The sequence below is a fragment of the Exserohilum turcica genome (assembly GCF_000359705.1).
Source record: "Exserohilum turcica Et28A unplaced genomic scaffold SETTUscaffold_1, whole genome shotgun sequence".
NCBI classification, from domain to species: Eukaryota; Fungi; Ascomycota; class Dothideomycetes; order Pleosporales; family Pleosporaceae; genus Exserohilum; species Exserohilum turcicum.
Window position 1 is genome coordinate 1,601,150 of NW_007359914.1, and position 27,181 is coordinate 1,628,330.

At 52.5% G+C, this 27,181-nt stretch overlaps 8 protein-coding genes across 8 annotated transcripts; 4 read left to right on the forward strand and 4 right to left on the reverse strand.

The window, feature by feature from the left end:
- Positions 1 to 78: 78 nt before the first annotated feature.
- On the forward strand, positions 79 to 2,432 carry SETTUDRAFT_178102 (uncharacterized protein). Its single transcript, XM_008022567.1, has 4 exons — positions 79 to 286; positions 558 to 970; positions 1,020 to 1,103; positions 1,155 to 2,432. Exons 1-4 carry the CDS (start codon positions 283 to 285, stop codon positions 1,995 to 1,997), a joined length of 1,344 nt encoding a protein of 447 aa, XP_008020758.1. The 5' UTR covers positions 79 to 282; the 3' UTR covers positions 1,998 to 2,432.
- Positions 2,433 to 2,574: 142 nt separating this feature from the next.
- SETTUDRAFT_86113 (glycoside hydrolase family 81 protein) lies at positions 2,575 to 5,236 on the reverse strand (the record flags this gene model as incomplete). The annotated part of the gene is made up of 4 exons (XM_008022252.1): positions 2,575 to 2,763; positions 2,850 to 2,983; positions 3,115 to 3,288; positions 3,376 to 5,236. The coding sequence occupies 4 exons, from the start codon at positions 5,234 to 5,236 to the stop codon at positions 2,575 to 2,577; spliced, it is 2,358 nt and encodes a 785-aa protein (XP_008020443.1).
- A 193-nt stretch (positions 5,237 to 5,429) lies between these two features.
- SETTUDRAFT_133348 (uncharacterized protein) lies at positions 5,430 to 8,745 on the reverse strand (the record flags this gene model as incomplete). Its single annotated transcript, XM_008022568.1, has 1 exon — positions 5,430 to 8,745. The coding sequence occupies one exon, from the start codon at positions 8,743 to 8,745 to the stop codon at positions 5,782 to 5,784; it is 2,964 nt and encodes a 987-aa protein (XP_008020759.1). The 3' UTR covers positions 5,430 to 5,781.
- Positions 8,746 to 8,934: 189 nt separating this feature from the next.
- Positions 8,935 to 9,400, forward strand: SETTUDRAFT_85780 (uncharacterized protein; the record flags this gene model as incomplete). The annotated part of the gene is made up of 2 exons (XM_008022233.1): positions 8,935 to 9,129; positions 9,188 to 9,400. 2 exons carry the CDS (start codon positions 8,935 to 8,937, stop codon positions 9,398 to 9,400), a joined length of 408 nt encoding a protein of 135 aa, XP_008020424.1.
- Positions 9,401 to 9,630: 230 nt separating this feature from the next.
- On the reverse strand, positions 9,631 to 10,548 carry SETTUDRAFT_85857 (uncharacterized protein; the record flags this gene model as incomplete). The annotated part of the gene is made up of 1 exon (XM_008022240.1): positions 9,631 to 10,548. The coding sequence occupies one exon, from the start codon at positions 10,546 to 10,548 to the stop codon at positions 9,631 to 9,633; it is 918 nt and encodes a 305-aa protein (XP_008020431.1).
- Positions 10,549 to 13,381: 2,833 nt separating this feature from the next.
- Positions 13,382 to 14,458, forward strand: SETTUDRAFT_56494 (uncharacterized protein; the record flags this gene model as incomplete). The annotated part of the gene is made up of 1 exon (XM_008022128.1): positions 13,382 to 14,458. A coding segment is annotated over one exon (1,077 nt), but the record flags the coding sequence as incomplete, so codon positions are not given.
- Positions 14,459 to 14,576: 118 nt separating this feature from the next.
- On the reverse strand, positions 14,577 to 16,447 carry SETTUDRAFT_170479 (uncharacterized protein; the record flags this gene model as incomplete). The annotated part of the gene is made up of 4 exons (XM_008022569.1): positions 14,577 to 14,712; positions 14,762 to 15,979; positions 16,035 to 16,372; positions 16,421 to 16,447. The coding sequence occupies 4 exons, from the start codon at positions 16,445 to 16,447 to the stop codon at positions 14,577 to 14,579; spliced, it is 1,719 nt and encodes a 572-aa protein (XP_008020760.1).
- Positions 16,448 to 23,301: 6,854 nt separating this feature from the next.
- Positions 23,302 to 24,750, forward strand: SETTUDRAFT_133356 (uncharacterized protein; the record flags this gene model as incomplete). Its single annotated transcript, XM_008022570.1, has 5 exons — positions 23,302 to 23,463; positions 23,518 to 23,554; positions 23,604 to 23,671; positions 23,722 to 24,092; positions 24,234 to 24,750. 5 exons carry the CDS (start codon positions 23,302 to 23,304, stop codon positions 24,748 to 24,750), a joined length of 1,155 nt encoding a protein of 384 aa, XP_008020761.1.
- Between the last annotated feature and the right edge of the window lie 2,431 nt (positions 24,751 to 27,181).

A 27,181-nucleotide genomic window follows, 5' to 3' on the forward strand; every position in this document is an offset into this window, starting at 1 on the left:
CCTTCTTCTCCAGCATCATCTCCCTTCAACTTATTTCACCGGCCCCGTCCCCGTCGCTGCTTTGCCTGCTCACTTCCTCCTCAAATCGGCCGCCGCTCCGCCCAAGCAAGCAAGCCCCCAGCCAATTGCCGAGCTTGCTCCCAACACCGCCCTCGACGCAACAGAGCTTAGCCCTCGCCAGGTCATACCTACACTACTCCCATACACACACACACCCTCTGCTAGCTCTGCCGCCGCGCCTGTCCATCTGACGCTCCCTCTCCCTTCCCCTTCAACAACGCCATGAGTGAGTCGACCCCCCCCCCCCCCCATTCCCCATCTCGCATCTCGCCGCCGCACGTGGCAGATGCCCGGCCTTGTTCTCGTCGCATCTACCGGCCTTGGTATTCTTCTGTCATCGCCCCGTCAACACCCTCACGCTTCCTGTACCGCTCTTTGGGCGGCCCGCTGCGCCTCCCACCAAGCATCACTACCCTATCGCCCCCCCTGGCCCGATCGCGCCTCTGCCTCTTATCCCCCGTCAAGACTCCCGTATCGCTAACCCACCCTCTTGGCAGAGAACATAAAGAGAGACTTTCACCGTCACGGTCGCGCTTCCAGTTGGCACCAGCAGCACAACATGCCAGAGCCCGCCAATGGCCGCTTCCACGATGAGCACACCCCGCTCATCGGTCGCACCCAAAATTACGCAGACGAGTCGCGCGTCAAGACGCTGCCCAAGCACATCATCCACCTGATCTACGCCACCCTCACCAGCAACTATGTCAACGTCTTCCTCGTCTTTGTCCCGATTGGCATCATCGCCGGCGCCTTGTCCTGGAATCCTACTATCGTCTTCATCCTCAACTTCATCGCCATCATCCCCCTTGCCGCCCTTCTCAGCTTTGCGACTGAAGAGCTCTCGGCCAAGCTGGGCCAGACCCTCGGTGGCTTGATGAATGCGACGTTTGGCAATGCCGTCGAACTCATTGTAAGTGCGCGCCCACGCAATGCGCGCTCGTAAGCGCTAACCCGCCCAGGTCTCGATTGTTGCGCTCAAGCAGGGCGAAATCAGAGTTGTCCAGGCCAGCATGCTCGGCAGCATTCTGTCCAACATTCTTCTCGTAAGTCGCATCGCACACGCACCGCCCAAGCTTGTTTCTGACTGATTGCAGGTGCTCGGATGCTGCTTCCTCGCCGCTGGCATCAGAGAGCGCGAAAGCCGCTTCAATGAGACAGTCGCGTCCACCATGTCCTCGCTCATGGCCGTCGCCTCCGCCTCGCTCATCATCCCTGCCACTCTCTACGCCGTCATGCACAGTGATAGCAAGCAAACCAACGATGCCACGGACCAGAACATCCTCCTTCTCTCGCACGGCACCTCCATCATCCTGCTCATCATCTACATCCTATATCTCTACTTCCAGCTCTACTCGCACCACAGCCTCTTTGCTGATGTCGAGGCGCAGGAGGGCGGCGACTCAGAAGAAGAGGCCGAGATCCTCTCTCCCACCGCCGCTGGTGTTGCGCTAGTCATCGTCACCGTTCTTGTCGCCATCTGCGCCGAGTACCTCGTGGACAGCATCGACTCTATTGTCGAATCTGCACACATTAGCAAGACTTTTGTCGGCTTGATCCTCATCCCCATTGTCGGAAACGCCGCCGAACACGTCACAGCCGTCGTGGTCGCTTACAAGGGCAAGATGGACCTCGCTATCAACGTGGCCATTGGATCCTCGATGCAAATCGCCCTCTTTGTCACTCCTTTCCTCGTTATCCTCGGCTGGATCATGCACCAGCCCATGACCCTCCACTTCCAGGGCTTCGAGACCATGATCTTCTTCATCTCCGTCTTGATTGTCAACTACCTCATTCAAGACGGCAAGAGCAACTACCTCGAGGGCGCCATGTGCATTGCCATCTACGCCATCATCGCACTTGCCTTCTACATCTACCCCGACGACGCGGCCGGCACCATCACCGGCGAAGTTATCAAGCGATTTTTCGCTGTACACTAGACTCGATGCGTCTCAAAAGCACATTGATGCAACGCGCCGCCTACATGCGCTCTCGAGGCTTCTCGTGTGTATATTTGATCTCTGCCCGAATAACCGCCATATTCCAGCCAGGTCACCACGATTACAGAGCACCGGGCGGCCTATTTCCTTTGTCATGTATTTTTCCTTGTCATTTGTCGGAATATTCCCAGGTCTACTATGGTTCGTTATGGTTTCCCCCTGCTTTTTTCCATGCATGACTATCTGTGGGGCGGTGCAACGGGTCTTGGCGTTTTCTCTGCTTGTGGCAGTGCTACGGGAGTAAGCGAAGTGTGGCTGACGAGATCATCGGTCCGTGCGCGATCGCCGGCCCGAGCAGCGCAATGGTGCATAACCTCCATTACTGGGGTCAAAGTTTGTATGAATATCGCGAGAATAACAAATATTTCAAACATGTTACACGCAGTGACCATCTTTGTGCATTCGACATCAGCCATTCCTCGCCTGCTCATCCATTTGCCTGCAGTCCTTGGCAATTTCCCGACTTTAGCCTAAAAACATGACCCAATCACCTTATTCATCACCAGGTCCCCCTTGTTCATCGCCCTGCTTTGGCAAACTCCCACATGGTCGCTGCCCACACTAGATACCACGTCCGGCTCGCCCCGGCATCAATCCACCCCTCATCCCAGAAGCCATCAATGCCGTCGCGGAAGAATCCATAGCTGGCCTTGGCATCCACAATGGCCAGGTTGGCATACAAGACGGAGCGCCAGCTGCCTGTAATCTATCAGCACTCATTCCCCAACAATCCAAAAGCTCAAATGAAGCCATCATGCCGCAAGCACGACTAGCATGTCACCTACTTTGCACGTTTGCGCGTCCCTCGCTGAAAAACCTGTCCCATTCTTCCTTGACAAACGCCCGCGGCCGGATCAGCAACGTCACGGGCGAAATGGGCGCCATGTGTATAGCGTGAATGAGTTCTGGCGCGAGACCAAAGTAAGCTTTTTGCACCGTCCTTGTTAGCACACAAACGTGGACATGCTGCAGAATATTCCGTCTCTTGCTTTTTCTCTCGACGCTCTCGGTACGTATGTAGGTAGGTATGCAGTATCCACAAGGAGTAACGGCTTACAACAAATGCACATGGTGCTGTGACGGGCATACGTACTCGCATGGTCGACTTTATTCTCAAACAATATGCCGCAGACCTTGTTCTGCACGTAGCGCGCGGGATGATTGACATTGCCTGTTTGCAGGTAAATGTACGTGTTGTACGAGCGTGCCTGCATGGCTAGCATGAGGTTGCCTGTTGTAATTGTGCGTGTGTCAGTTCCATGTTGCTCCCACGTACGTATTCACTTGGATATTCGAAAGCCAAATAGCGTTTACATACCTCTCTTCTCCATGTTCACGTCTCCAATGACGCGTCCCCACATCTTGATGGCAAAGCTCGAGAAGGCGTCTTCGCTCGTGCTCTCCATGTCTTTTCCGTCGGGGCTCTCAAACAGGCCTTTTGCCCAGCTGTGGCCGTGCCACCAGTCAAACGCGCGGAAAAAGGGGTAGTCGCGCCCGTTGTAATCGCTTTCGGCAAAGTCCTTGACCAGCATGTTTGTCCACTCCCTGTTGCGGCCCTGGTCCACCCACTCCGCATCCAGGTATCCGATCACGGCGGCCGTGTAGACAAAATACGCATAGTGGAAGTGGTGGTCGTTGCAGTACGTGTTTCCAAAGTCGGCCGTGGAATCCGTGAAGCCGGCGGCTGACACGATGCCTTTCCAGCTGTCGTCGTAGTAAAGTGCGTGGCGCTGCCGGTTCTCAACGTATTTTGAATACTCCTCTTTGAGCTTTTTCAGCCCCGCGTTTGCAATCGCCTCGTGGCTGAGAATGTCCTTGATGACCCATACAATGGCGGCGAATCTGGCCAAGGCTTTGCCGGCATAGTACATTGTGTCTTGCGGTATGGGCTCCGTCATTGCGCGGCGAAGGTCGCGCTCTGCGACCGCTGCGATGAAGGCGAGCACTTCGGGTGGGTAGCGTACTTTGGCATTGGAGCCCACGGTAGGGCTCCATGGCGCAAAGTGCATGGTCACAGGGAGATTGGGCTCAATAAATGTTGGCCGTTCGGCCCACACCGCTGTTGCCATGCCCTTGGTCGAAGTGCGTAGCTGCAGATTGGTAATTCGGTCTCGCATGTCTGGGTCCAGAGACTGTATGTGGTGCGGCAGAAAAAACATGAGTAGTGGACAGCGCCCTATCTTGGTGTACTGGAAGGAATAAACACCCTTGCTATCCGAAACGACAGCAGTGAGCTTGGCCTCGTAGACAAATGCTCCAGACGCTCGGTCGTATATCGCTTCGCCCTCAGACCCCAAGGGGTTTTTGGCTACCTGAATTGTGCCTTTGAAGCCTGGAGGACCAAGGATTGTGTTTTGGTCAAGCCGTCTGAATTTCGCCGCGTCGTACCCGATATTAACCACTGGGTTCACGTACATGACCCAGCACTGGCCGGTCTTTTCGATAAGACGATACTTGACTGTCCTTCCTAGCGTGATTGGGCCGATCATGTCCGCGAAGCCACGCCCACCGGTTTGTATCATTGGCGTTGCGTTTCTGTATCCGGCTGTGATGAAGCCCATTCCCTGTACGACTGGAAAGGTGATCTTGGGTTCGTGGGGAATTGAATGCGCAATGAGGTTGATATTGACCGAGAAAGGAAGATGCGTGTCGGTGGTGAGAGTCGTTTGGCCGTCGAGTTCGGCCGCCGTGAGAACAAGATTCTGTTTGTGTAGAGGGTTGATGTAGCCGTTGGCTGGCTCTCCAGGTTCAAAAACCAAGTCAGACTGCTCGACATGGCTCACACACATACCCCACGTCTGTATCATGCCTGCTTCTGCAATGCCCTTGCCCCACCAGAGGCTGTATGGATGCGTCCAGATCGGTTGGTTTTGCTTTCCAAGAAATGCATTAGCATAGAACTTGTTGGTATGCATCGTCTTCAAGTCGTCATCCTCCACTCCCGTCCCAGGCACCGGGTGATGACGACCGATCGGAATCTGTGGGAGGATATTGTCTGCTTGTATGGGTGTGAAGATGTCATCGGGTGATGTTTCGTCCGACACGCTTGACGCGCTGTAGCCGAGAGAGCTGCGGATGCCTTGACGAGTGTCGCGCCATGATCCGAACCAAGCTTCTCTCTTTGTAGGCTTTGAAGGCGGTGAGGGTATGTCAACCGGCCGAGATTGAGCTGGGCCCATGAAATCTATTATTAGGCGCCGTGTAGACTAGGATGCTTATGAGACCAGTTTCTAGGGACGAAACGATATGGTTGTAGTGAGTTGGTAACAAGATAGCTAGGGTGTACTTTATGTAAGAGTGAGAAGCGGCGGAGGCCGGAATCTATAGGCATTAAAGCTTCTCTGGCCATTTTGGTGCTGCCGTACGACTAGGAAGTGGCGAGGGTCATCTCGTAACTACTGCGTAGTTTGCGCAGTTGCGCGATGAGAAGTTGAGCCGCAAGTAAGGCCGCCAGCCATTGTGACCTGATGAGAATTCGACAGACAGTAAGACGACGCAAAGAGAGGACAAGATGTAGAGAGTGAGGTGAGAATCGAGACAGAGCCGAGTTTGGCGGTTCTTGTTATACATGCGCAGGAGAGTCTGATACTGCAGCTGGTCACGTGGATACATCGCCTAGCATAGGCAGCAGACAGGATAGCAGACAGAGTAGAGGACATGAAATGCTTGGAATTGGCCATTCCAGTTCAAATGTAACAAAAAGAGATTATCTATTTTGACTCGCTCATACCAGGGGTTTCCGCAAGGGCTTGATGATACCCTGTTTGACAATAACTCTCGGCTTCGTGACATCTTGATGAGTCTTCTTAGTGACCCACTCCTTGCCCTGGGGCACCCTCAGGCTCCTTTCATACTGCTCCCTGGTCTCGAATGGGAACGGCAACTGGCTGGCCATGTACTTGGTATTCGGCTTGACCCTCCTCTCGTTGATGATGACCTTGTCTAATTTCTTGTCCTTGCGCTTGTTGGCATCGATACCAGACTTGTGAGTCACGGTTTTGGCACCAAGATTCCGCTTCTTCTCAGCCTTGGACATGCCTTCACCGGTCCAGGATCCCCAGCCAGGAAGGAAGGTAGTGACTTCCGCAGACTCTTCCTCGGCAATGGTGGCGTTTTTCTCGGCCTCAAAGTCAGCATCAACGTCGTCGCCAGCAAAGCCTTTGGCTGTGAGGGCTTGGTTGCGCATGACGGCATCGAGGTCAATACCCTCGTCTTCAATGCCTTGGTCATCTTGGTCTTCATCGCCATCTTGACCACCCAGCACAGTTGCCCAGCCGTCATCGTCTGCTTCCGTAACACGCTGCTTGAGAAACTCATCTACTTTGGTTTCTTGAGGCTTCTCAGACTGCTTTGACTTTTTCTGAGACTTTGCTTTCGGGGCTGGTGTTGGCGCGGCGGGCTTTGTGACCACTGTGGTAGGCAGAAGCTCTGGCTCCTTTGGTGCTTTCTTCTCCTTCTTCGCCTTGACTAAGAAGGGGTTGGGAGAGCCGCTCTCATTCTCCATTTGTGGCGCTGCAGGCTTGCGTGTACCGTTGGAGAGACCATTGGCACCGGCCTTCTTCGAAGCAGGCTTGTTTGACGACTGCTCTCGTGCAGGTTCGTTACCATTCGTAGCAGGCTGTGCATCTTCCTCTCCGTCTGACCCAGGACGCTCCTCAAACTCGCTACGATTGAGTTGTATCGCTGGAGCAGTAACGTTGGCGTTGGGCCCATACTTTCGCCTTCCAGCTTTGGTTGCATTCTCATCAAGCTCTTCTTCTGCACTATCCTCACCAGCAAGCTCTCGTCGAATGCTCTCAACGGCTTCGTCATTTTGCGCGCGCTTAACAGCTTCCGATCTCTTCATGAAAGCCATCTCGCCAAGCTTGGACTTGCCAGTGGAAAATGGGTTCTCTTTGAGCTTTCCAAGAGTTCGTTGGAGTGCATCGTCGTCAGACTGTCCGTCTTCTTCACTCTCCTCATCACTTGGCAGATCTGATCCTTCTTCGTCATCATCGCGGATAGTCTTACCCTCAACACGGCGGCGGAGCTCCTCATTGCGCCTCGCCATTTCCGTCACACCCTCAAGCGCATCTTGGTCCCATGCTGCTCGTCCTGTGGCCTTGATGCCCTTGGCCCATTTGCTGTTGCGATGTTTGGCGCCCATGCGCTCCTCAGCTCGTCGGCGGTCGTTGTACTCGCGTTCTTCCTCTGAAAGATCAACACCGTCGGCCTTTAGTTGCTCTCGCTCCTTCTCCAGCATCTTTTCACGCTCCTTTCGATGCACTCGTCGATAAGCCTTACTCTTGATCTTCTTGATGCGCTTGGCGCGAACCTCTTCGCGGAAGAGGAGCTCACGCTGCATACGCAGTTCAGCGCGTCGCTTGAGGACCTCTTCAATGGGAAGTTTGTTCGTTTGGAGTTCCTCCCATTTTTGAATCTTGTCTTCGTCCTCTTTGCCGTTAGACAAACCGCTTTGCTGAAGGATGGACTGGATGGTGCTTTCGAGATCGTTTGCGGGAGCCGCGGTAGTAGTAGGTTGGAGTGTCTTCGCTCCTGTAGGCTCGCCACCACTGGAGTTTTGTAGAGGGAACATGAGATGCTCGGCGCGACGGTTGCGCTTGATGGTGTCAGTCCATCTATCAAGGGTCTCGTTCGCTTTGGCGTTGGCAGCAGCACGGTCGAGCTTGTCTTGCTGTCGCTTCGGCAGGGGAGCATCGAGCTTGCGGGCAATGTCGTTGCGCTTTGTCGACTTGTCGTCTTCGAGCAGTTTGAGTGCCTTCTTCTTCTCCGCATCAGTCACCTTGGGCTTCAGGCTTAACAGGTCTACTTTTCTCGCAACACCAAATTCGTCTGGGGCGGCGGACTCGTGGACGTCTACTCTCTTGCCCTTGCGTTTTTCGTCTTCCTTGGATGCCAGCGACGAGATCAAGTCTTGCAGTTGTGCCTGTCGATCGTCGTCGTCGTCTTCATCAGAGGACATCTCAGATGCATCGTCTGCTTCCATGTCTTCTCCTTCGCTCGACTCCTCGTCGCTGCCATCGAATGCCGAGGCGCGCTTCTTTTGTTTCTTCTCCCTCTGCTCCTCAGCCTCATCTTCCTCGTATTGATCCAGTGCGGTTGCCAGGTCGATAGCATCCTCACCGAGGTCATCTTCGTCGTACTCTTCTTCACCGTCTGCGCTGTCACCCTCATCCAGATCAATGTCGCCATCCTCATCTTCCAGATCCTGCTGTCTCTTTGACTTTTTCGGCTTGCTCTTTTGGCTTTTTGAGCTGCCCCGGAACGTGTAGCCCTCGAATCTCTCTTCGTCGCTGTCACCAAAGGCTTCGTCAGAGTCGATACTCTCGTCATCGTCGTCGTTCTCTACGTGACCCATTTGCCAGGTGTTGCCCTCCGAGTCGCTGCCTTCGTCGAAACTCTCGTCGCCCGTCCTCATCCTCCGCCTCTTTGGCCCGCCCTCTTCGTCTTCCTCGTCTTCTTCCTCGTCGGCATCGCCATTGCCGCGCGTGCGCTTGCGAGTAAACGAGGGGTCAATTTCGCCAAGTCGGTGCTTGCGAATCTTCGCGCCATCGAGATTTTCGTGCTCGGCGATGGAGAAGGCGTTGAGCGCACGCTTCTGCGCCTTCTTGGGGTTGCGCGCGTTCGAGCGGCCTTTTGAAGAAGAGCTGCCGCTCTGGATTGAGCTTCTTGCTACTCGGGGCGGCATCTTGGGGTTGTCGTGGTGGAAGGTCGCTGGGGCGGGCAAATCCTCGAGTCGAAATCTTGGCTGCACTTTTTTTGAGTGTTGGTCCGTGCCACCTCCGCGCGAACTCCGCAGCGTCCATCAGCGTTTGCGAAGAACGACGTCGCCGTCGCATTGCTCGCTCCTTTGCAAGCGTACGAGCCAACCGCCACAATGTTCAAGCCCACGCCCTCTCTCCAGAACACGATACGGCGTCTGCCACTCTCCCCGAAACAGGCCGGCAAGGAATACTACAAGGGAAACAGCGTAGGCTCCATGGGCACAATCAACCAACACGGCAAATTCAGCCCCGACTGGAGCAAGATACGGACATATGCCTATCCTCTATACGGGACCAACAACAGCGAGGTGCGTGCGAAGAGGCCGAGGCGTTGCAGCAAGTAGGCGGAGAGCTGACGGGTAACAGTTGACACCCTTTGTGGACGCAAATGTAGAAAAAGTACGAGACTTGGACTCTGGCATAGCACAAAACTACCCCAAGCGATTCACTGGCGAGGATTACCTGAGGGCGTGGAAGCTCTCGGGTGGATACGATGCCGTAGAGACTGCCGATGGCGCTGCGGATGCGAACAAGAACATGCCCACACCTTTCGAAGAGAAGCCTGCGACCAAGTCATGACGGAGAACCACGATGGCGTCTGTGGCTGATGGGGTGCATGGTGTTGAGATGTGATATATCCAGTGGGCGTGTAAGAGGCATTGCTGGGTGTTTTGGCCAGTCCATGTTGAAGTATCGAGGGAAGACTTCGCGGGCAACGTCCAAGAGGGCGTCCATATATTGTACACTACTTTTGGGTATCATGCTCCCACGATCCTATATGAAATGAATCCTGCATTCCATTTTACTTCTCAGGCCACTTTCCTCACAGCAAAGAAATAATTTCCCCATTGTTCGCCCCCATTAACCTCCTTCCATCCCAATCCAGGCACGTACATGACACCCATGGTCTTTGAATTGCCCCATTCTGGCTGTTTCGCAAACCAGGTCCTAAGCTCGTCCTCGTTCACATACTTGCTCCACTCATGCGTACCCTTGGGCACAATGCCCAGCACATCTTCTGCAACGACGTTTGTAAGCAACCAGCTCGTCCATGTCCTTGCAATCGTGCTCATTACAAGCCACCCGCCGGGCTTGACATGCGGCAGTACGTGCTCGAGGAACGGGCCGGGGGCATTGACGTGCTCAATAACCTCAAATAGCGTCACCACATCGAAAGCCTCTGTATCCGAAGCTGGCTGGGGGAGATTCTCAATAGAAGTGTTGATGTATGTGAGTTTGCCCGGCGAGGTCAGGATAGGGTCGCGTCGTTTGTGTGCTTCGGCAATGGAGAGGACTTGGGGCGTGGGGTCGATTGCGGTGACGGATGTGGTGGTAGGGAGGCGCGCAGCTGATTCAGCAAAGATGCCGCCGCCGCAGCCAATGTCTAGGTAGCGAAGCTTCTGTTGTGCCGTGGGAGGGGCAACGGTGGAGCGGCATCGCGTTATAAAGTCGTGACGGAGGGGGTTCATGAGGTGTAGGAGTCGTGAAGGACCGTGAGGATCCCACCAAGATGAGGCGAGCGCATTGAAATGGGAGACTTCTGTCGGATCGACTGTCGAGTTGGCTGTAGGATTGTGGTATCGTGGGGCCGTGGTGGTTATGCATCGCGATGGCAACGAGGAAGGTATTTGGAAGGCCGGGGGCCGGGCTGTTGGACGGCGATGTGCTGATTGTGATGCAAAGTTTCGAATTGAGCTTATCGCTCTTGTGGGGTTTGACCGTCTCATTGTGGATACCAGTGCATGGAGTGTTTGGTTCTGTGTATAGGCGACGCGGTTCGACATTGATGTCACCAAAAGTTTTGGGGGCCGTGCACGAACACCGATCGGCAGGGACCTAAGTATTAGCGCCAACCCCACGTCAGATCTCTTTTCTCGTCTCTAATACTCGAAGACCAGCTGGGTATCGTCAGGGGAAAATATGTATGATTTTCTGTTTTTTCGCGAATCGAATCTGGGTATCACTTCTAATAATCTATCGACAAAGTTGAACAGGCTCCTATCACCCGGCAGGCTCACAAATAGTAAGTTTGATGTATTGTTTGACTATATCAATTGACTAACAAGACTAGACAATCTGGAAGAGTGTCAACCACAAATTCAGGTCATCAGTGAAGCCTGGATAAATACCCAAGAGGAATTAGCTACCGAGCGCCAAAGGAAGCAAGAGCTTGTCATGAAGGCTAAGCTGGACAAGTAAGAGCTGCAGCAGCAGCTAGAAGACCCTGAAGATTAAATATCCAATCGCTTGGAAAGGGTCAAGAGGCTAAATCAGGATCTTTGGCAGACAAAGAAAGAACCAGGAGTGCCAACTAAGCTTTGGCAAAACCGATAGAAGACGAGTGGTAGTTTGAGATCCAGGTTGGCCAAATAATGAATGTATTGCAAGAAAGAATCACCGAGGCATTGCACGTTATTGGAAACAAAGCATAGCAGTTAAAGCTGTTGATGGGGGATAAGAAGAGGGGCGAGGAGGACGCTGAAAAAATAAGGGTTGGCTTAGAGAAGAGAACCACTGAGCTTTGCCACATCGGCAGGAGATTGCAAGAAGACAAGAAGGCAGGAAGGCAAGAAGGCAGTCGATGGTACAATCATGCAACAGCAAAACGATACTGAATTGGCTCAGCATACAAGGAAACGTCTGCAAGAGAGGATGAGTTAATTTGTCTAAAATTTTGAGCAGCTAGAAGAGGACAAGATCAAGAGCTATAATACAATCACTCAGCTGTTACAGTAGCAATGGATGTATCACTAGGCAATGGTGGCAGTCCTCGAAGTGCAATAAGTAGCGCGTGGGTATCACGTAATGCCCTCGCGCTAAGAGTTAATGGGTGTTGCATTCTTTTGACAATTCGCTTACTGCAAGACACGTAATACCAACCTCAACTATAAATTGCAGCTAAATCTGCAAAAAAAAAAACAAGGAATTGTTTGCAAGAAGGTGTAAATAAGCTTCACCAAAGGTTTGAGGATGCCGAGAAAGCCACAAGAGAGGTATCCCAACGGAAGGAGGATGATGCAAAGGTGGCTCAGCAAACAAAGGTCGGGCTGGAAGCAAGAATCAATAAGCTCCTCCAGAAGGTCAAGGATGTCAATCAAGCTGCAGATAAAATGTACCTAGGGGAACTAGATACATGCGTCCTGACCCATTAATCACAGTGTCACCGCGCTTATGCTTGGTAGATCAATAAATCTATTTTCTATGGAATATCCTTCTACTTCATGGCTTATGGCAAAAGGCACATCGCCCCTGGTTTCCATGGCTCTCCATAATGAGTCTATTAAACAAGTGTACAAATCCTATTTTCAGTACCCGGAAACCCATATCCTCGGGTTCAACTCAGACCACTAACATGAGAAAGCAATTACAACAAAACAGCCCCCCCCCCCCGCATCTTTATTTTTACAAGTTTATCAAAGTACCATCGCAAAGCGACTCCCACACCCACGACCAAGAAAACGCTACTAGCCTAGTTCTATTGCTTTACCTCGCCAACACTCCAAATACAAATCACTCATCTTACTAGATTACATCCCACATGTTCACACCTAGAAAGAGACATCAATATGGCATAATATGTATGTAATACATCAGCAGCCCAAAATTTTCTCAAGCGCCACAATATGTACCCCAACACCACATATTCGCACACCCGTATCACCCGCAATACTGTACTGCTCACATGCCCCCATTCATGAATGAAATTCACTTTTGTCTTCTATCTAAATATCTGGGCGTCCATGGAATACAACACAGCCTTACTAACTGCTAGATAACAAGCAATCTAGACATATGTCCCCGAATTCTAATCAATACACAGACATAGTTTGAAATTTCCTACACTGTTACTTTAATAGCGGTATAGCTCTTCCTATTCTTGGATATCTCCACAAATCATAGTGGTGATGCGAGAGTGCATATACTATACTTGCGATGGAGACTATCTTGTATAAACCTTGAACTTTTAAATACCTACATAGTGAAGCTATACATGAACGTAGTAGAGTACAAAGTACAAAGAGATCCACTGTACAAATGTCCATGTCAAAGGCTTTTTGCATGATCTTTGTTCACCGGCTGGATCTATTCATTCCATATCAACCTGTTCCCATTAGACCAGAATGCTCAAGAATTACTGACTACCAGATATCAGAATAGACCTGCTCAAATCTTCATCCAAACACTAACACAATAGCCTCATCGCAACAAAATGCAAAAGCCAGTGAATCCCTTCAGTGAAGCCTTTTCAATCTCAACAAAGCCCATTGTTTATTCACAGTACTCAAACAACCCAGCATACACTTGACGAGTCAAGATCCAGTTGTACTCATTCTCTTACTCACTTTCACCATCTGCTCAACACTCCGCCTACTCAACTCTCCACTTTACTACCACAACCTTCTCAAACACCCTTATAGAATACACCGATTCATAGTGAGACGCCATTTGGAGAATAGTATACCCAGAATGCCGCGTTCCAATCCCACGCGTCCACCCGCCCGCCGGGCCTCACGCACTCACTCCCTCACTTCCGACGCCTCATTCACCACACCATTTCCCACCCCCTCGCCACCCCCCACCAGACGCGGGCGCGGCCTCCGCACAACAATCACGCACAACGAGGCAATCCCCGATTCCAATTCGGCGTCTCCCGCCCCGCAGAAAAGTAGTTCCAAACTCCCTGCACACTACCACCTCGCACAGACAGTGCCAAGCCCTTTCGCAGGAACGCTAGAAGCAAGTCTAGATGCAGTGCTGGAATTCAGCCGCATGTATGGTAGTATCAGCGGCGTTTCACGCGTTGTGAGTACACTTCTGGAAGCCGTGGATCCGCAGACGAACTGGAGCGAGGTGCTGGATGGACTCGACTCCTCCTCCACCACCACCACCACCACCACCACAACAACAACAACAAAATCATCATCATCATCGCTACAAGGATTGCTGCTTTCACCCCGGTATATCATAAGCGAGTTATTCTTTCTGGTCACACGCACGCTGCTCCCCGAGCAAATCGCCGAGAACCGCGCTGCGCTCGCCCGGCTGTACGACCGCAAGAAGCAGCTTGCAATACGCCTGCTGCTGCGCTATGATATGCTGCGCGAGCGGAAGGTCGAGGCTGGGGCGTATCAGCATCATTATCGGGATATGCCGCTTGCGGTGGCTTCGTTGCCGCCTCCGTTGTTACGGGAATGTGATGGTATTACTGGGACTTCTGCTACGGCTACGGCGACTATGGCTACGGCTACGGCTATGGCACCACCGCCTATCCCAGCGGCGTATCCGGACAAATATCCGTTTCGGCGGCCGCTGATGCCGAATATCATTGCGACACTGATTGCGGCGCCGCGCGGGGGCTTTACGACGCACGGGGTGCGCGAGCGAATGAAGCATCATATCACGGAGCTGGATGGGTATCTTGTTCTGGGGGACGAGCAGGTCGAGGGGTGGAGTATAGAGAAGCTCAAGATGAAGACGTGTGTGGCACTGCTGTATTGGCAGTGGTTGCGGCGGAACAATGGCGTGCTGGAAGACATGGAGGTGTGTGGGTGGGAGGAGCTCGAGGGCAGGGCGGACGAGTGCGAGTGGTTTGCGGACGAGGTGAGGAGGGCTGCAGCGGGGAGTGGAGGGAAAAAGGCGCTGGCACAGGGGAATTGAAGGGGTGAAATCAAGATGGTGGGGGGGTTAGACTGGGACTATGGAGGCACAGGCTGGTGCGAAGTTGATGGTCTAGAAAGCGGATATGCGATGCGCTTTACAAGGCTTGGTGACGGTGGACGCTGCTGTTCTTGCTCCAGCGACGGAACGTCTTACCCTTCCACCAAAAGAGGATTCCAAAGAGACACCAGAGCGTTACCAGGGCTGCGTTAGTCATGATGGGTGGGATGAAACTGGCTGCGTTAGTATTGGATATATATGGAATGGATCTGGTGAGCTTACCCGACCTGTTCCGTCCAAGGCGTGATGAATTTACTGAACCCGTAACCCCAGACATTCTTGTTGACTGTAATGGCAACAAACAGCGGTCCTGCAACGGGCTTGTACGAGTCGACCGCGTAAGTGCTGACGATACCCGGGAGTGCCGCGACCTGGATGCCAGCGCACGTGTATCCGATTATGACAATGACCTCCCACGCCCACTTGCGTTCGTAGCCGATCGAGACGACAATGTTACCGATAAACATGATAATGACGTAAGGTATCATGGCTGGCAATCGCATCTCGGGCTCACGAATGCCATTGTTTCTCCGTGTGCTTCGCGCCGAAATCCAATCGCTAAGCGGCCCAGCAGTGGCAAGGCCGATGAAAGCACCGACCATGACGGCAAAGTTGGTAAAGCCTACCACCATGGGTTTCATATGGTACGGGGGAGCGGCAAACACTTGGCTCTGCGTAAGATTGATGGTGAGAAAACTTGAACACGACCAGCTGACCACAAACGCCGCGAACTCGACAATGGGAAAAGTAAACAGCTTCCATGGGATCCACAGGTCGAGCAAGATGGTGCGGAAAGGATGTGCGTTGGGTTGGAATACTTTCCATTGCCACTTGGCAGGCTTACCACGGCCAAGATAGGGATCGCGCTCTGCAGTTTCAGTGTGCTGAAGCTCCTTGTCATCTGCAGCGGCGGTGTTCGCAGTGGCCGTTTGCTGGATATCGCTGTTTCTACGCTCACCGTCAGAACTGTTGTCTTTCTCTTTTTCTTGAGTAGCGGGCGCCTGTGGCTTCTCGTCCTGTGGGGCTGGTTTCCCTTGCACATGCTGGTCGTGTATGATGCGCTTGAACCTCGTTTCCGGAAACATGAAGACGACCATGAGGAATGAGAGGCCAAGCAGGCCAGTGTTCAGCCACCAGAAGTTGCGCCACCCGACAGTCTCAGTCATGGAACCGGACACGATAGGACCGGCCATGAGCGAGCCCATGTAGGCGACCCAGTACAGCGTGTTCCATTTGCCACGATCATGGAGGAAGAAGATATCAGCAATGACCTCGGGCATAATGGTTTCTCCAGGGCCTGCACCGATGCCGTTGACGATGCATGCGCCCATGAAGGAGCGGTAAGAGTTTGCTCTGGCGCGCCATATCGACGTGGCAAAGTTGATGAGCTGGGAGGCCAAAAGGACAGGGCGACGGCCAAAGGAGGAACTGATGGGCACCCTGTCATGGATTATGTTAGCATTCACAAAAAGTGGATGAGAAGGGAGAAACGCACCAAATAAAGTTGCTAAAGCCAAGCACCAGAATGCATACACCGGTAAACTGAACAACACCAGCCAAGTCGGTGTGGAATTCTTTAATGAGCGCTGGGAACATGGGCGAAAGAGCCAATGGACCGAATCCCTGGCTGAAAGCTACGACACTGGATGCGGTAATGCACGACAACTTCCAGCCGATGCTCCAGTTGAGCGGATCGTCTGGATCGTCGCTGGGCTGAGGGACGAGCACTTCGCGGTGGGAGCCCTTGACAAAGTGGTGCGAGCCAACATCGGTCATGACTTCCGTTCCAGGAACGATTTCGACATGGAGCTCGGCTTCGATCTGACGCCGCTCCTAGACGGTGTTAGCGTTGTCCATCAAGGACGATTATGGCAGTCTTACATCTTCGTTGTAGTCGTGAGAGTTCATGATTGGGGCACTTGGGACCTGTGCGGGATGGAGACAGCGACAGAATCAAAGCCAAGAGTGCGATGACAGTTCGGGCTGTTCCATGTGCGTACCGCGCGACACCTGATTGGAAAAGACGACTTGTTGGGGGACAGGAGTGTGTTTCAAATGGCGTCTCCCTGGTGTTGTAGTACGTACGTCCCAAGTACAAAGAGGTGCGTTCAGGTATCAGGTGTCGGCCTCAGAAGCGCGAAGGGACATGGGCAATCATAAACGAATGTGGATCCTGACTCGTGAAGCATGAGCTTGACGAAGCTTGTCGCAAGCCAGTCTGCAAGCTCGCTGAGGCTTACTCTGTATAGAGACATGGCTGCCACACTACCCCGGGGTATGCTGCATGCTTGGTGTGCGATAGGCAGCTCGTCCAATACAAGCCCAACGCGTCTGTTGAACTGCGAGCACTGTATGCTGCTGTCCACTCAAGCTTTGGCATAGCTTGGCTGACTTGAGCTCCTTCGGTCCAGACATTTAACCGCACCCATGCTCGTTGTATCGGTCAATTTGGAGTCCCACCGAATGGACGGCCGAGCTGACACGAACGGCGGGCACGGCAGATGCAGGAGGGATGCCACTGGTTGAGCAGGACGACGTATCGCGAAGACTACTGTACATGTACGCCCGACTACGAGGCATCATGTTGGTTAGAAGAGGTGGCTGACAGCAAGAGAGTTGGTTTGGGGGGCCGCGTCTCGGTCGCTGTTTGTAACTGCCGACGCGCCACATGACACTAATGACATGATCCGATGCGGGGGAAATCCGGGAGAAACGACGGGGGAAGACAGCCAGGGCGGGCTGGGATAATATACGCGCCTGTTGTAGCTAAGTAATTACTGTACACATCGGGGGCAGACATGGCCAGGTCGCGTTTCCCTTGGCCGCAATCTCGCTTGCCCCGCCAGCGTAAACAGAGGCCCCGAATGTGATGACGAATACATGTAAGGCATGCGGCACTTGGAGCGTTGGTCTAGGCAGTGTGAATGCATGTAGAGTATGTACATAGAGTACAGTCTTCTCCCTGAACCAACCACCCACCCAAGCAATAGTGCTGACTGCACATCACAAGCGGCCGTGGCCGTTGCCGTGCCACCGGACCGTTCTCATCTAGGACAGAACGCCGACCACTCCAGCATGCTCATTTGCTATTGATTGCACTACGTGGATAGCCCCAAGCAGCCGTATCCCAGACCGCATGGGGATCGCCGGCAGGTATTACATATAACAGCGTCTTTTTTGCACCGGGATGAACTTCCGCGCTGTGCAGATTAGCTAGGGCTGAACTTTTTTTTTTCGCGTAAACAGCATGGATGTTTATCAAAACACCAGACGCCCTGCGAAACGCGAGAGGCCTTGTATGCAAAAAACACGGCAGACATGGGCATTCTGTTGAGAATATGCCCATGTCGTTCGTACATTACATACATTCACATCTACACAAGGGTCTGTGCGGGGGCCAATAAGCCGTAAGTATGTACGTGAGACGTTGACGCCCGTCAGCTACTCAATTACATACAGCAACACCTCATCCACACGTCCTTTTTTTTCTTGGCATTTACGCAAGATTACACTATGGGGACACGCTCCCCACCCTTGCTCTAATATTGCAGCTATAAGACACTTGGGCTCTACGCTCTTGAGGAAAACAAATCCTGTTGCACGGCCGACTCTCTAAAGGGCCGAAGCCAGCACACCAGAATCAGCAACTATATGCTAAACATAGCTGGCTCATGGACATTGGCTCGACAATAGTCTTTGCAATAATCTTCAGCAACAAAGTATGTCGGTAACTTACAAAGACTCTTCTAAGCCAGGTCTTAAATACACACGTCCCAAAGAAAGCCAATAGCCAGAGATGTCAACAATCAAGCTCATCAAGCCGAGCTAACTTGATACAGTAATAGGCTAGCTTTTTTAGGCCTAATCATTACTATATCGCGTTAGCTCGGCTTGATGAGCTTGATTGTTGACATCTCTGCCAATAGCATTACTTTGAATCCATCTTTCTTCATCAAAAAAAAAGCGTTTGACTAAGAGCCCCATAGTTTGGCAAATCTGATCCGGTGGCTTCCGTGTCACGCATGACCAAGGCCGCAAGACGGAGCAATAAAGCTTGCGTGCGAATTTATGTACATGGAAAATAGCGGTGTCAGCCAAAAACGTGGCTATCTGATGATTATTTTTGTTCGTTATGTGAAACTTACACGAGAGATGTTCACGTCAACTGCCGAGGTCCCCGTTCCGTTGCCGGCCAGCTTACGCATCATCCGCCATCCGTTATATAGCTGGCCTTGATAAATATTATAAGCCCCCCCCCATCTTCCCGATTTCGGGGTCTGCAAGGGAAAAGAAAATAACCAAGGGGTCCGTCGTCTCACAACCCGCTATGATGTCTACTACGCACCTTCTCGCCCCCTCGTATTCCTCACCACCCATGCTTGTTTCCCTCTCACGGCTGCTCTTTGCGCTCTTCCTCCAAGAAGTGACGAACTTGCAGCGTCAGAGCTCCGTCTCAAGTCCCTGCTGATAATAAACATGGACATATAGTTGGGCTTCTCGTTGGGCGCTCTGTTCAGCTTGGCTTATTGGCACAGATTCCGGCTCTTAGAACGGCTGTTCATGCTCAGCAGACAACCCATCTTGCACACAGTATCGCCTTCGAATAGGGGCCGAAGAACCCTCCGAGAGTTGGTTGGAAGGAGTAAGAAAGGAAATGGGGTTTGTGCTATCCTTAGCATACGGCTAGGCGACAAGGAAATCGTTGGAGCGCGGAAAAGCACAGCACAGCTTGAATCGATTCTCTTGGTTCTGGAGTCAGAATCTCCGGTCGGAGATTATTTTGTTGAGTCGTAGCAACGTCATCGGCACTCCGGTCGAACATGGTTGAGCTGAAGACTCCGCGGAGACGTTCCCTGGACTGTCTACTGCATCCGTTCCTTCGCCATGGCACGCTAACGCTGTTCATGGCCACACCCGTTCAAGATTTGTTTTTTTATCGCAAGGGTGCTGGAACGTAGAGTCGGTATTCCATATTTTCAAGTTGTATTGAAGTCTTCGGCACTTGAGATAGGTTTCAAAAGGCACTAAAGTGCCAAGGAGCCAATGTGATACTCGCGTACACCAAGAGAGTGGCAAATCCAAACAAGTGAAAGCAAAAATATCCCCAGGCATCCAGGAGTGCCCAATTCAGCGAGAAAGCGACTAAACAGCAAGACTTCTCACAGACGGTATATGCACACGTCATTCTTCATATGTGCATCATACCACAACTGTCGTCAAGTGAAGCTTTTTGCCTAGACACCCGGGGCGAAGCTTGTTCGCGCATCTACCTGATCCTCTAAGCTGCTGGAGCCAATGCGAGTTTCAAACTTTCTTTTGCATGTTCCCACTTAAACCCAAGCTTTATGATTTGTGTGAAGCTACCAAAAGGCCTGCATGTGCTGGCCGGATTGGGTAGTCTGAGGCAACTAGTATCAGAAACTTTCGTATCATAGGCACTCGATGCACCAAGGGACGGAGGGTCGGAATATGACATGCATTCGAGGTCAAGATGGCAAAATTAGGTTCTCTCCAGTGCTCAAAGTACCCGATGCCTAGATCGTGATCTGGCACTCAAGCATTCCGAGTCTATGCTACAGTGTGGGCTCATAGCCTCCACGGGCCCACTATGTTTACGTCTACCCTGGGATGCGATTACAGCCCTAATAGGCTTTATCGTGCGATTAAGACTGGCAGATAGAATTACCGGAAATCTGGTTTGTGCAGTGGTTGGCTGGTCAGTTCCGAACGGATGGGCAGACATGACAAATGTAACCTCAGCCAGCGACTTCATACGTATGTACTATCCACGGCACAGTGGCGAATGTGACTATTCTGAATTATGCGTGTCACTCATCCATACTGGCACGGGTGATGAAGCAGCCCATGCGTTTATTGATAGTTTTCACAGCTTGGCAACGGGTTCGCCGTTATCCTAAGACCCCTACGCCCTGCGCTGACTGGTCGATTACTTGAGAGTGAACAAGATTTGGGCAACCAGCCACGCCACCTAAAAAGACTTCCCATGGCAGCCTCTAGTGCTTATACTGGGCCAAGAACAATGGCGTGTTTCCTTTGGCGAGCCCCTGGATATATCAGAAGCACTGAACGAGTGCGTTACTCATGGTCATGTGTGCGTGTCTGTGGAAAGCATTGATCCCAACATTCAGAAACAACGGAGAAGCTTCTACGACATGAGCAGAAGCGTGCAGGAAAAACGCCATTGTATCGTCTAGTGTAATACGAGAAGGGGCGTGGAAGTAAAAAAAACGCCATTGACGCCACTTGCGGGCGTAGCCGAAACTCGACGTTGATCTGCACTGTCAGGGTATACAGCTACGGGAGCAGTAAACCAGTTAGCGAGTTCCATGCGAGGTATTGGAAGTGCGGTTTTTTTTTGCCAAAAAGAAACGGTCAAACCTTCAAACCAACCTGATGAACGCTATTGCTGCCAGGCGGTTACTTATCTGCTGGCACCACGGCCAGGAGTTGCTTGCGCTGCTCTCTCTGATGCACGACTGTAGCACGTGTCGGGCCTTTTCCACACATATGTCTACCAATAGTGATAGCTGCAGTAGTGCCTGGTGGCCTTCTGTTTGGGCCAGGATTATGGTGTTGGATACTGCCGCGAGCTATGCCGGGTACTTGTATGAAGCGCTCAGCGCCAGTTTCGCGCCAAGTCATGGCCTCGTCCAAGGCCAGTCGCTGGGGCTGTGCCCGTAGGAAGACGGGTTTCAGGCGAGTGTCGTGAGAGCGTTTGCTTCAACTCGGGCAGCGCATGTCCGGGTGCGAGGGGATCAGCGTGCAGAGGCACGAATCGGGGGGGGCGGGCGTGGTCTGTGAGGGCGAGAGCGATCTCTGCGTCGTCGTGCCTTGCGGACAGGGCTGTGGGTATCCCACTTTTGATCCACGAGGACGGCTGTCAGCTTTCCGCCGCGCCCATGCCCACGTTGCTGTACATGTAGGGCTCCGTGAGACTGTTTGGGTGTGGAAGCCGACTGACTTCTCACACGCGGGGCCTAGCGCGCAACAGAAGCGTACTAGCGCCTTGGCAGGGCGACAGTGATCCCCCTATCGTGGCAGGGCCATGCCTACCGCGCTCCCCTCACTGCCTCCTCTTGCGACAGCCGAACACAGACGATCTCAATATTCCATCTGACACTTATGCCATCATCGCTCCACGATCCTCTGCTCACGGCTCGCCGTCCACGTTGCGGGCAGAGTAGGCCCGCAGAGAGACCTTGTTTGCGAGGCATGCGCATGGGCAAACACGCCGGGAACAGCTTACGACGAGGATTACGAGACAGAAACACTCATCGCACCGCACAGCTGCGCCCTCATCAATGTGCTGCCACCGCCGCCTAGTGCAAGACAGCCACAACCAAGTCCTGCAACCGCCGAATCGCGGGCCCCTCTTCTGCCGCTCGCTTGTAGCCGCCTGTTATATGCCTCGACGACCAGGCTGAATGTTCCCGCGCCTCTGGGACCAACATGGCCCTCGGTCGCACTTCTTGTTGAGTCGATCTTTTCCGCCTCTCCATCCCACCACATGGCGAATAGTTTCGGGGTCGGTGCGCTCCGCTGCTCATATTCGCCGATGCAATGCTTGAGGGTCATGCGTCTTGTACCGCCTGATCCCAGCCGCCTTGTCAAAGGCCTAGCGGCAAGGCCGCCAGAAGTGGACTGGTTGAGTGCGACCAAGAATGTAGCGTCTTGTGCTACCGGACCACGCCAGCCATTGGGATGCCAGCCCTCACCCGAACCGACTGCTGCTGTATACCCGAGTACAAGGCTGCATACTCGAGTACTGCTTGCTTGGTCAGGCGCCGTGACGAGCCACAGACTCGCAGGAGCTGCCCCAAAGCCAAAATTCCTCTTTAATGCCAAACAGGTACCATCCCCGAAATTCTCATCTGTGCGGTGCACATCTGATCGGTACAAAGGATTTTGCTTACAGCACCTTGCAGCTCGCTTGCAGAATTCTCGAATCCAATTAGCCGTCTCCTATATTATGACATAGCCTGCGCGCTTCTGGGTTCCACCACGTTCCTGCATACGTGTGTTCGCACCGACGTATCTGCAGATCTTTGTGGGTGCTGGCCCACCGCCCTGATCTGCCTAGATCCCAGAAAGAGAGCTTGGCTCATGGCCAGCGGCCCAAGCCTCGAGTGATTCCGTCGTACCATCACTTCACGGAGACGCGGCAACCGAAGCCATTGTGTTGATCTGAAACAACCCTACCGTTGTACATGGATGGTGACACCATCCGACTCCAGGACATCCCGTATTTTTTTGCTCATGGTACACTGCAATTTAGCCGCTACTACTGTGGAGTGATATTGGGCACTGAAGCGTGTGCAGAAACGGCCCTGGTGCTACATCTGATATGTATGTATGTTCAGGGCACGATGCTCACCGCGTTTCAATCTGATGTAGATCCCGGCTAGCCGGTATGCAACCAAGGTGTGCAAAGGCCTGCTTCTGCTTCTGTCTCACAGTCCTCGTGGCTGATGTGTTTCGAGTCATTGCCACGCGGAAACTTTGCAGGCAAGGCTGTGTCCCGTTGCGTTCCCGGGATTATTGCTAAAGGTTCCCGTGGAGCGGGTGCACTGGGAGCGGGGAGCGTGCACAAGCGCGCATGGGAAAAGGCCATTGACAATGCTCACACACGACCAGTCTCGATTCAGGGATTTTTAGGGCGCAGGTATAGGATATACCATATCTTACCCGCAGGGCCTGTCCTTTTCTTCCTCTAGACACCTTGCAGCCTGCACCATCACATCATGGCTGGATCACTGGAGGCAAACTCACGCGGCAGGGAGGCTGTAATAATATCGTCCGTCTTCACATTTCTCGCTCTAATCATCGTCATTCTTCGACTATATGCGCGGCTCTACATTATTCGATGCGCAGGAATCGAGGATCTGGGCATCGCTCTGGCCATGGTAGGCCCATGACTTCATATCCATCAGTTGGGCGCTTTGGCTAACCACGACCAGCTCTGCTCAATAGGACTGACCATCTGCATCGGTATCCGTACGACAACACGCTGTCTCGTCACTGTGTCAAGGCTGACTTGATCTAGAAGCTGGATTCGGCATGGGACGACACTTTCGCGATGTTCCGCCTGAAGACATGCCAGTATTCCTGAAGGTGAGGATTGTCCTCTCGGCTTCTGCGCTTGTATTGACCAGCTACACCAGGCGTTCTGGTCCAGTTTGATGGTTTACTACATGTCCCTGGGATTGACCAAAGGATCCATGCTTCTCCAGTACCGGCGGATTTTTCCAACAAAAGCATTCCAGGTGGCGAATTGGAGCGTCATGGCCGTCGTCATTTGCTACACCATCTGGACAGTCTTCTCGAGTATCTTTGCTTGCGTCCCTATCAGGGCATTCTGGACCAAAGAGCCGGCGAGATGCATCAATCAATTCGCCATGTGGTTCACCAACGCCGGCATCAACATCACGACTGATTTCGCAATCATTCTCTTGCCGATTCCCGTCATACGCAGCTTGAACCTGGGTAAAAGACAGAAGATTGGACTCATCTCTATTTTTGCAGTCGGAGGCTTGTAAGTATTTCTTCTAATTGGTCTGCTCCATCGCATCCAGGGTACAACGGCGCGCCCACTAAGCGCACCGGCTTGTCATGTACCATGCGCCTTGCATCTCGGGTTCACGCGAAAAAGCAACGTTAACATATCGTCTTGTAGTGTATGTGTAGTGTCGATTCTGCGCTTGCAATCTCTCGTGGCCATTTCCAACTCGACGGATCAAACCTTCGACAACCCACCTGCGGCAACCTGGAGTTCGGTGGAGACCAATGTCGGCATCATCTGCGCCTGCCTGCCGCTGCTGAGACCCCTCCTCGCCAAATACCTCCCGAGGGCATTTACATCCCGACACCGCAGCCAATACTCTCGGCACAACTACCCAGCGACATATGGAAGCAAAGGAGGCAGCAAGGGAGGGAGCAAAGCGCTGCGCACAAAAGAGAGCTATGCATTGAATGTGACGAAACGCTCGAACGACTCACACGAGGACGGACGAGACATCCAGGTCGTCACAGACATACACATCAAGGTGGAGGGGTCCCAAAGCGAGCCGGCGGATGCATGGAGGACACAATCATCCCAACAGCACTGGGACGAGAGCTCATCAAACAAGGACATCGAAATCGCCAGCACCTCGGAGATGCTGGGTGAAGCGCCGTGTCATCCCACCCGGTAGATCGGGGACTTCTCCTTTTTTCCCTTCTTTCCCTTCCCTTGCGAATATAATGATACCAATTGCATTCCACGATACATAACGACCTACGATTAGTAGAGTAATTAAACTCTCGTCATGTTGACAACAGAATCCCATGCAGGACCGAAACTCATTTCTTTGTTTAGGCATGGCCCTAAGGGGGCCATGGAAGCCCATAAAATTCCAGCGTCTCCGTTTGGGGGGAAATTGCGGGGCCAAGAACCCCGGCCAGCCACTAACAGCCCGTAGCAGCCGCCAGCCTAGGGGCAGCTAGCCCGTCAGCAATCTCCACAAAGAATGTCACTGGTGATTCCCATTCGCACCATGGTCCTGAAGGTGAATGCGCTTGGCGATTTCTCCACGACGATGCGGCTGGTCGTGCCGATCTAGCGCCCTCGACTGGTCCGCGGCCCCTGGCCCACCACGGTTCCATCTCTACTGCATACTACCTGCGCTTCTCCTCGGTCTTTTCCCCCATTTCCAGGCAAACAAACAGCGTCCCGTGTTTGGTCAATCATACCCAGTCCGAGCTCGCAGGAGCTGAATGCGACAACGCCGGTCCATGTAAACAACACACACACAGCCTCGCTGGCTTCATTTCCGCCGCGCCTGCAGAGACCTATCATTCATCGGAGCCTGAGTGCAACGTCATCGCTAGGTACAAACAGTACTAAGTACTACATGCTTGTACAAATCCGTGCCTCGGTCCGCACAGTATTTCGCCATGTCGCGTGGGAATCCTGTCCTCGAGCCCTGCTACCGCACGCGGATCGCTGAACCAAGAGGGGTTAGCCCTGCCAAATGCTCTTCTAGTTCTCAGTCAGCCAGTCTACCGGCCACCAAGATAACGTTTTCGCAAAAGTCTATCGGGCACACATTGGAGCCCGAGGCCAAAATCCTGTCAGATTGTTTCTCGCATTATCCATTCGCCTTAAAGGAGTTCAACCGCCGTCGTTACGTTGATCTTGCGCACGACTTGGAAGAAAAAGGGGTGTTTTGAATAGAAGAGTGGGACGGCGACACTGTGGAGTATGTCACGGTACTGAGTCAATATGGCATCATGACAGCACACATAGCACAAGGAAACAGGTTCGTTCAGCTGCTTTAATTATATCAGCATGTCAACGGTGTCCCGGCATGCCATGTGGCAAGGACAGGTGCTATACATGAGCGCTAGTCAGTGACTGAGGGCGACCAAGAGTAGACGCGGTAAGCTTGTTCGCAACATGATCTTCTTCAGGGATGGCAAAAAAAGGAGGGGTTGTGTCATGTGCTGACCACCATGGCACCACTTACAAAGCGCGCAGCGCAGATTAAAAGAGAAAGAGCACCGCATATGGCAGCGCGAAGGGGGAGACTGGGATTCGAGGGCGACTACATTGTTGGAGCTGGCTCCCCGCGCCCATGATTCAGCGCCCCGTCTTCCTGTTCGACTAAGACATCAACATCCTCTGGATGCTACAAGCAGCACACGGAGCATCTCTCGTAACCTTCCAAAGCCCTCGTTTCGCTCAAATACGTTACTACACAAGTGCAAGCACGTCAGTATCCATGCGATACGCCATCCCAACTTCGACCCTGCGCTTTGGCTTCTCACCCGTCTCGAAACAAAAAGGCTTGTTTAAGCTCTCTGTCTCTTTCTTGCGTCACACGCATACATTGCCTTGTTCCTCCCGCTAGTGGTAGTGGTGATGTTGCTGACCTGGCCCGACCCGTCTCAGTCAAAAAAGAAGAAAAAAAGAAAACATCGGCTGCCATGTACGGAAACAGTGTAGGGCGCGCGCACGCATTTTTTACTTGTTTAAAATTTGGAATTGCGATTGAACGCCATGCCGGAGACCCGATTTACGAGGCCTTTTTAGTCTGTTTCGAACGGCTTGTGGCGTGTGGTGTGTGTGTGTGTGCAGGATACGAGGAACGCGAGATTGATCGAGATTATGGAGATGTAAGTTCTTGTTGGGGATGGAGGGGTTTTTAGGGTTGAATGAAGGTTGCTTAATGTTGTGATGTGCGAAATAATTATCCGTGTTTTTGATGTTGATGTATGTGGTGCATGGGCGTGTTGCTTTCTTTCTATCTTAGTGGCTGCTCCAGTATGATGGAACTTGGTGACGGAGCAGTATTTCTCTCTCATGTCGGCGGTAGATAACTTGAAGGACATTTCGCTTTGAATACACATCTCGTTTCTTATACTTGCGCTTCGCCCGTCCTCATGCACCAAGGGAAGCTTGCTACGAGCTACAGCTCGTGCTAATCAAAAATGACGTTGAATAAGATATCAATCAATCAATCGTTTAGAACGATGGGAGTGGATAGTTTGGAGTATAGTGCCTTATTTATCTTCATCTTTGTCAATAACGTATTCCATCACCGAGCGGGCCACATCACCGAGTGTGCCACTTTTTCTTGGCAT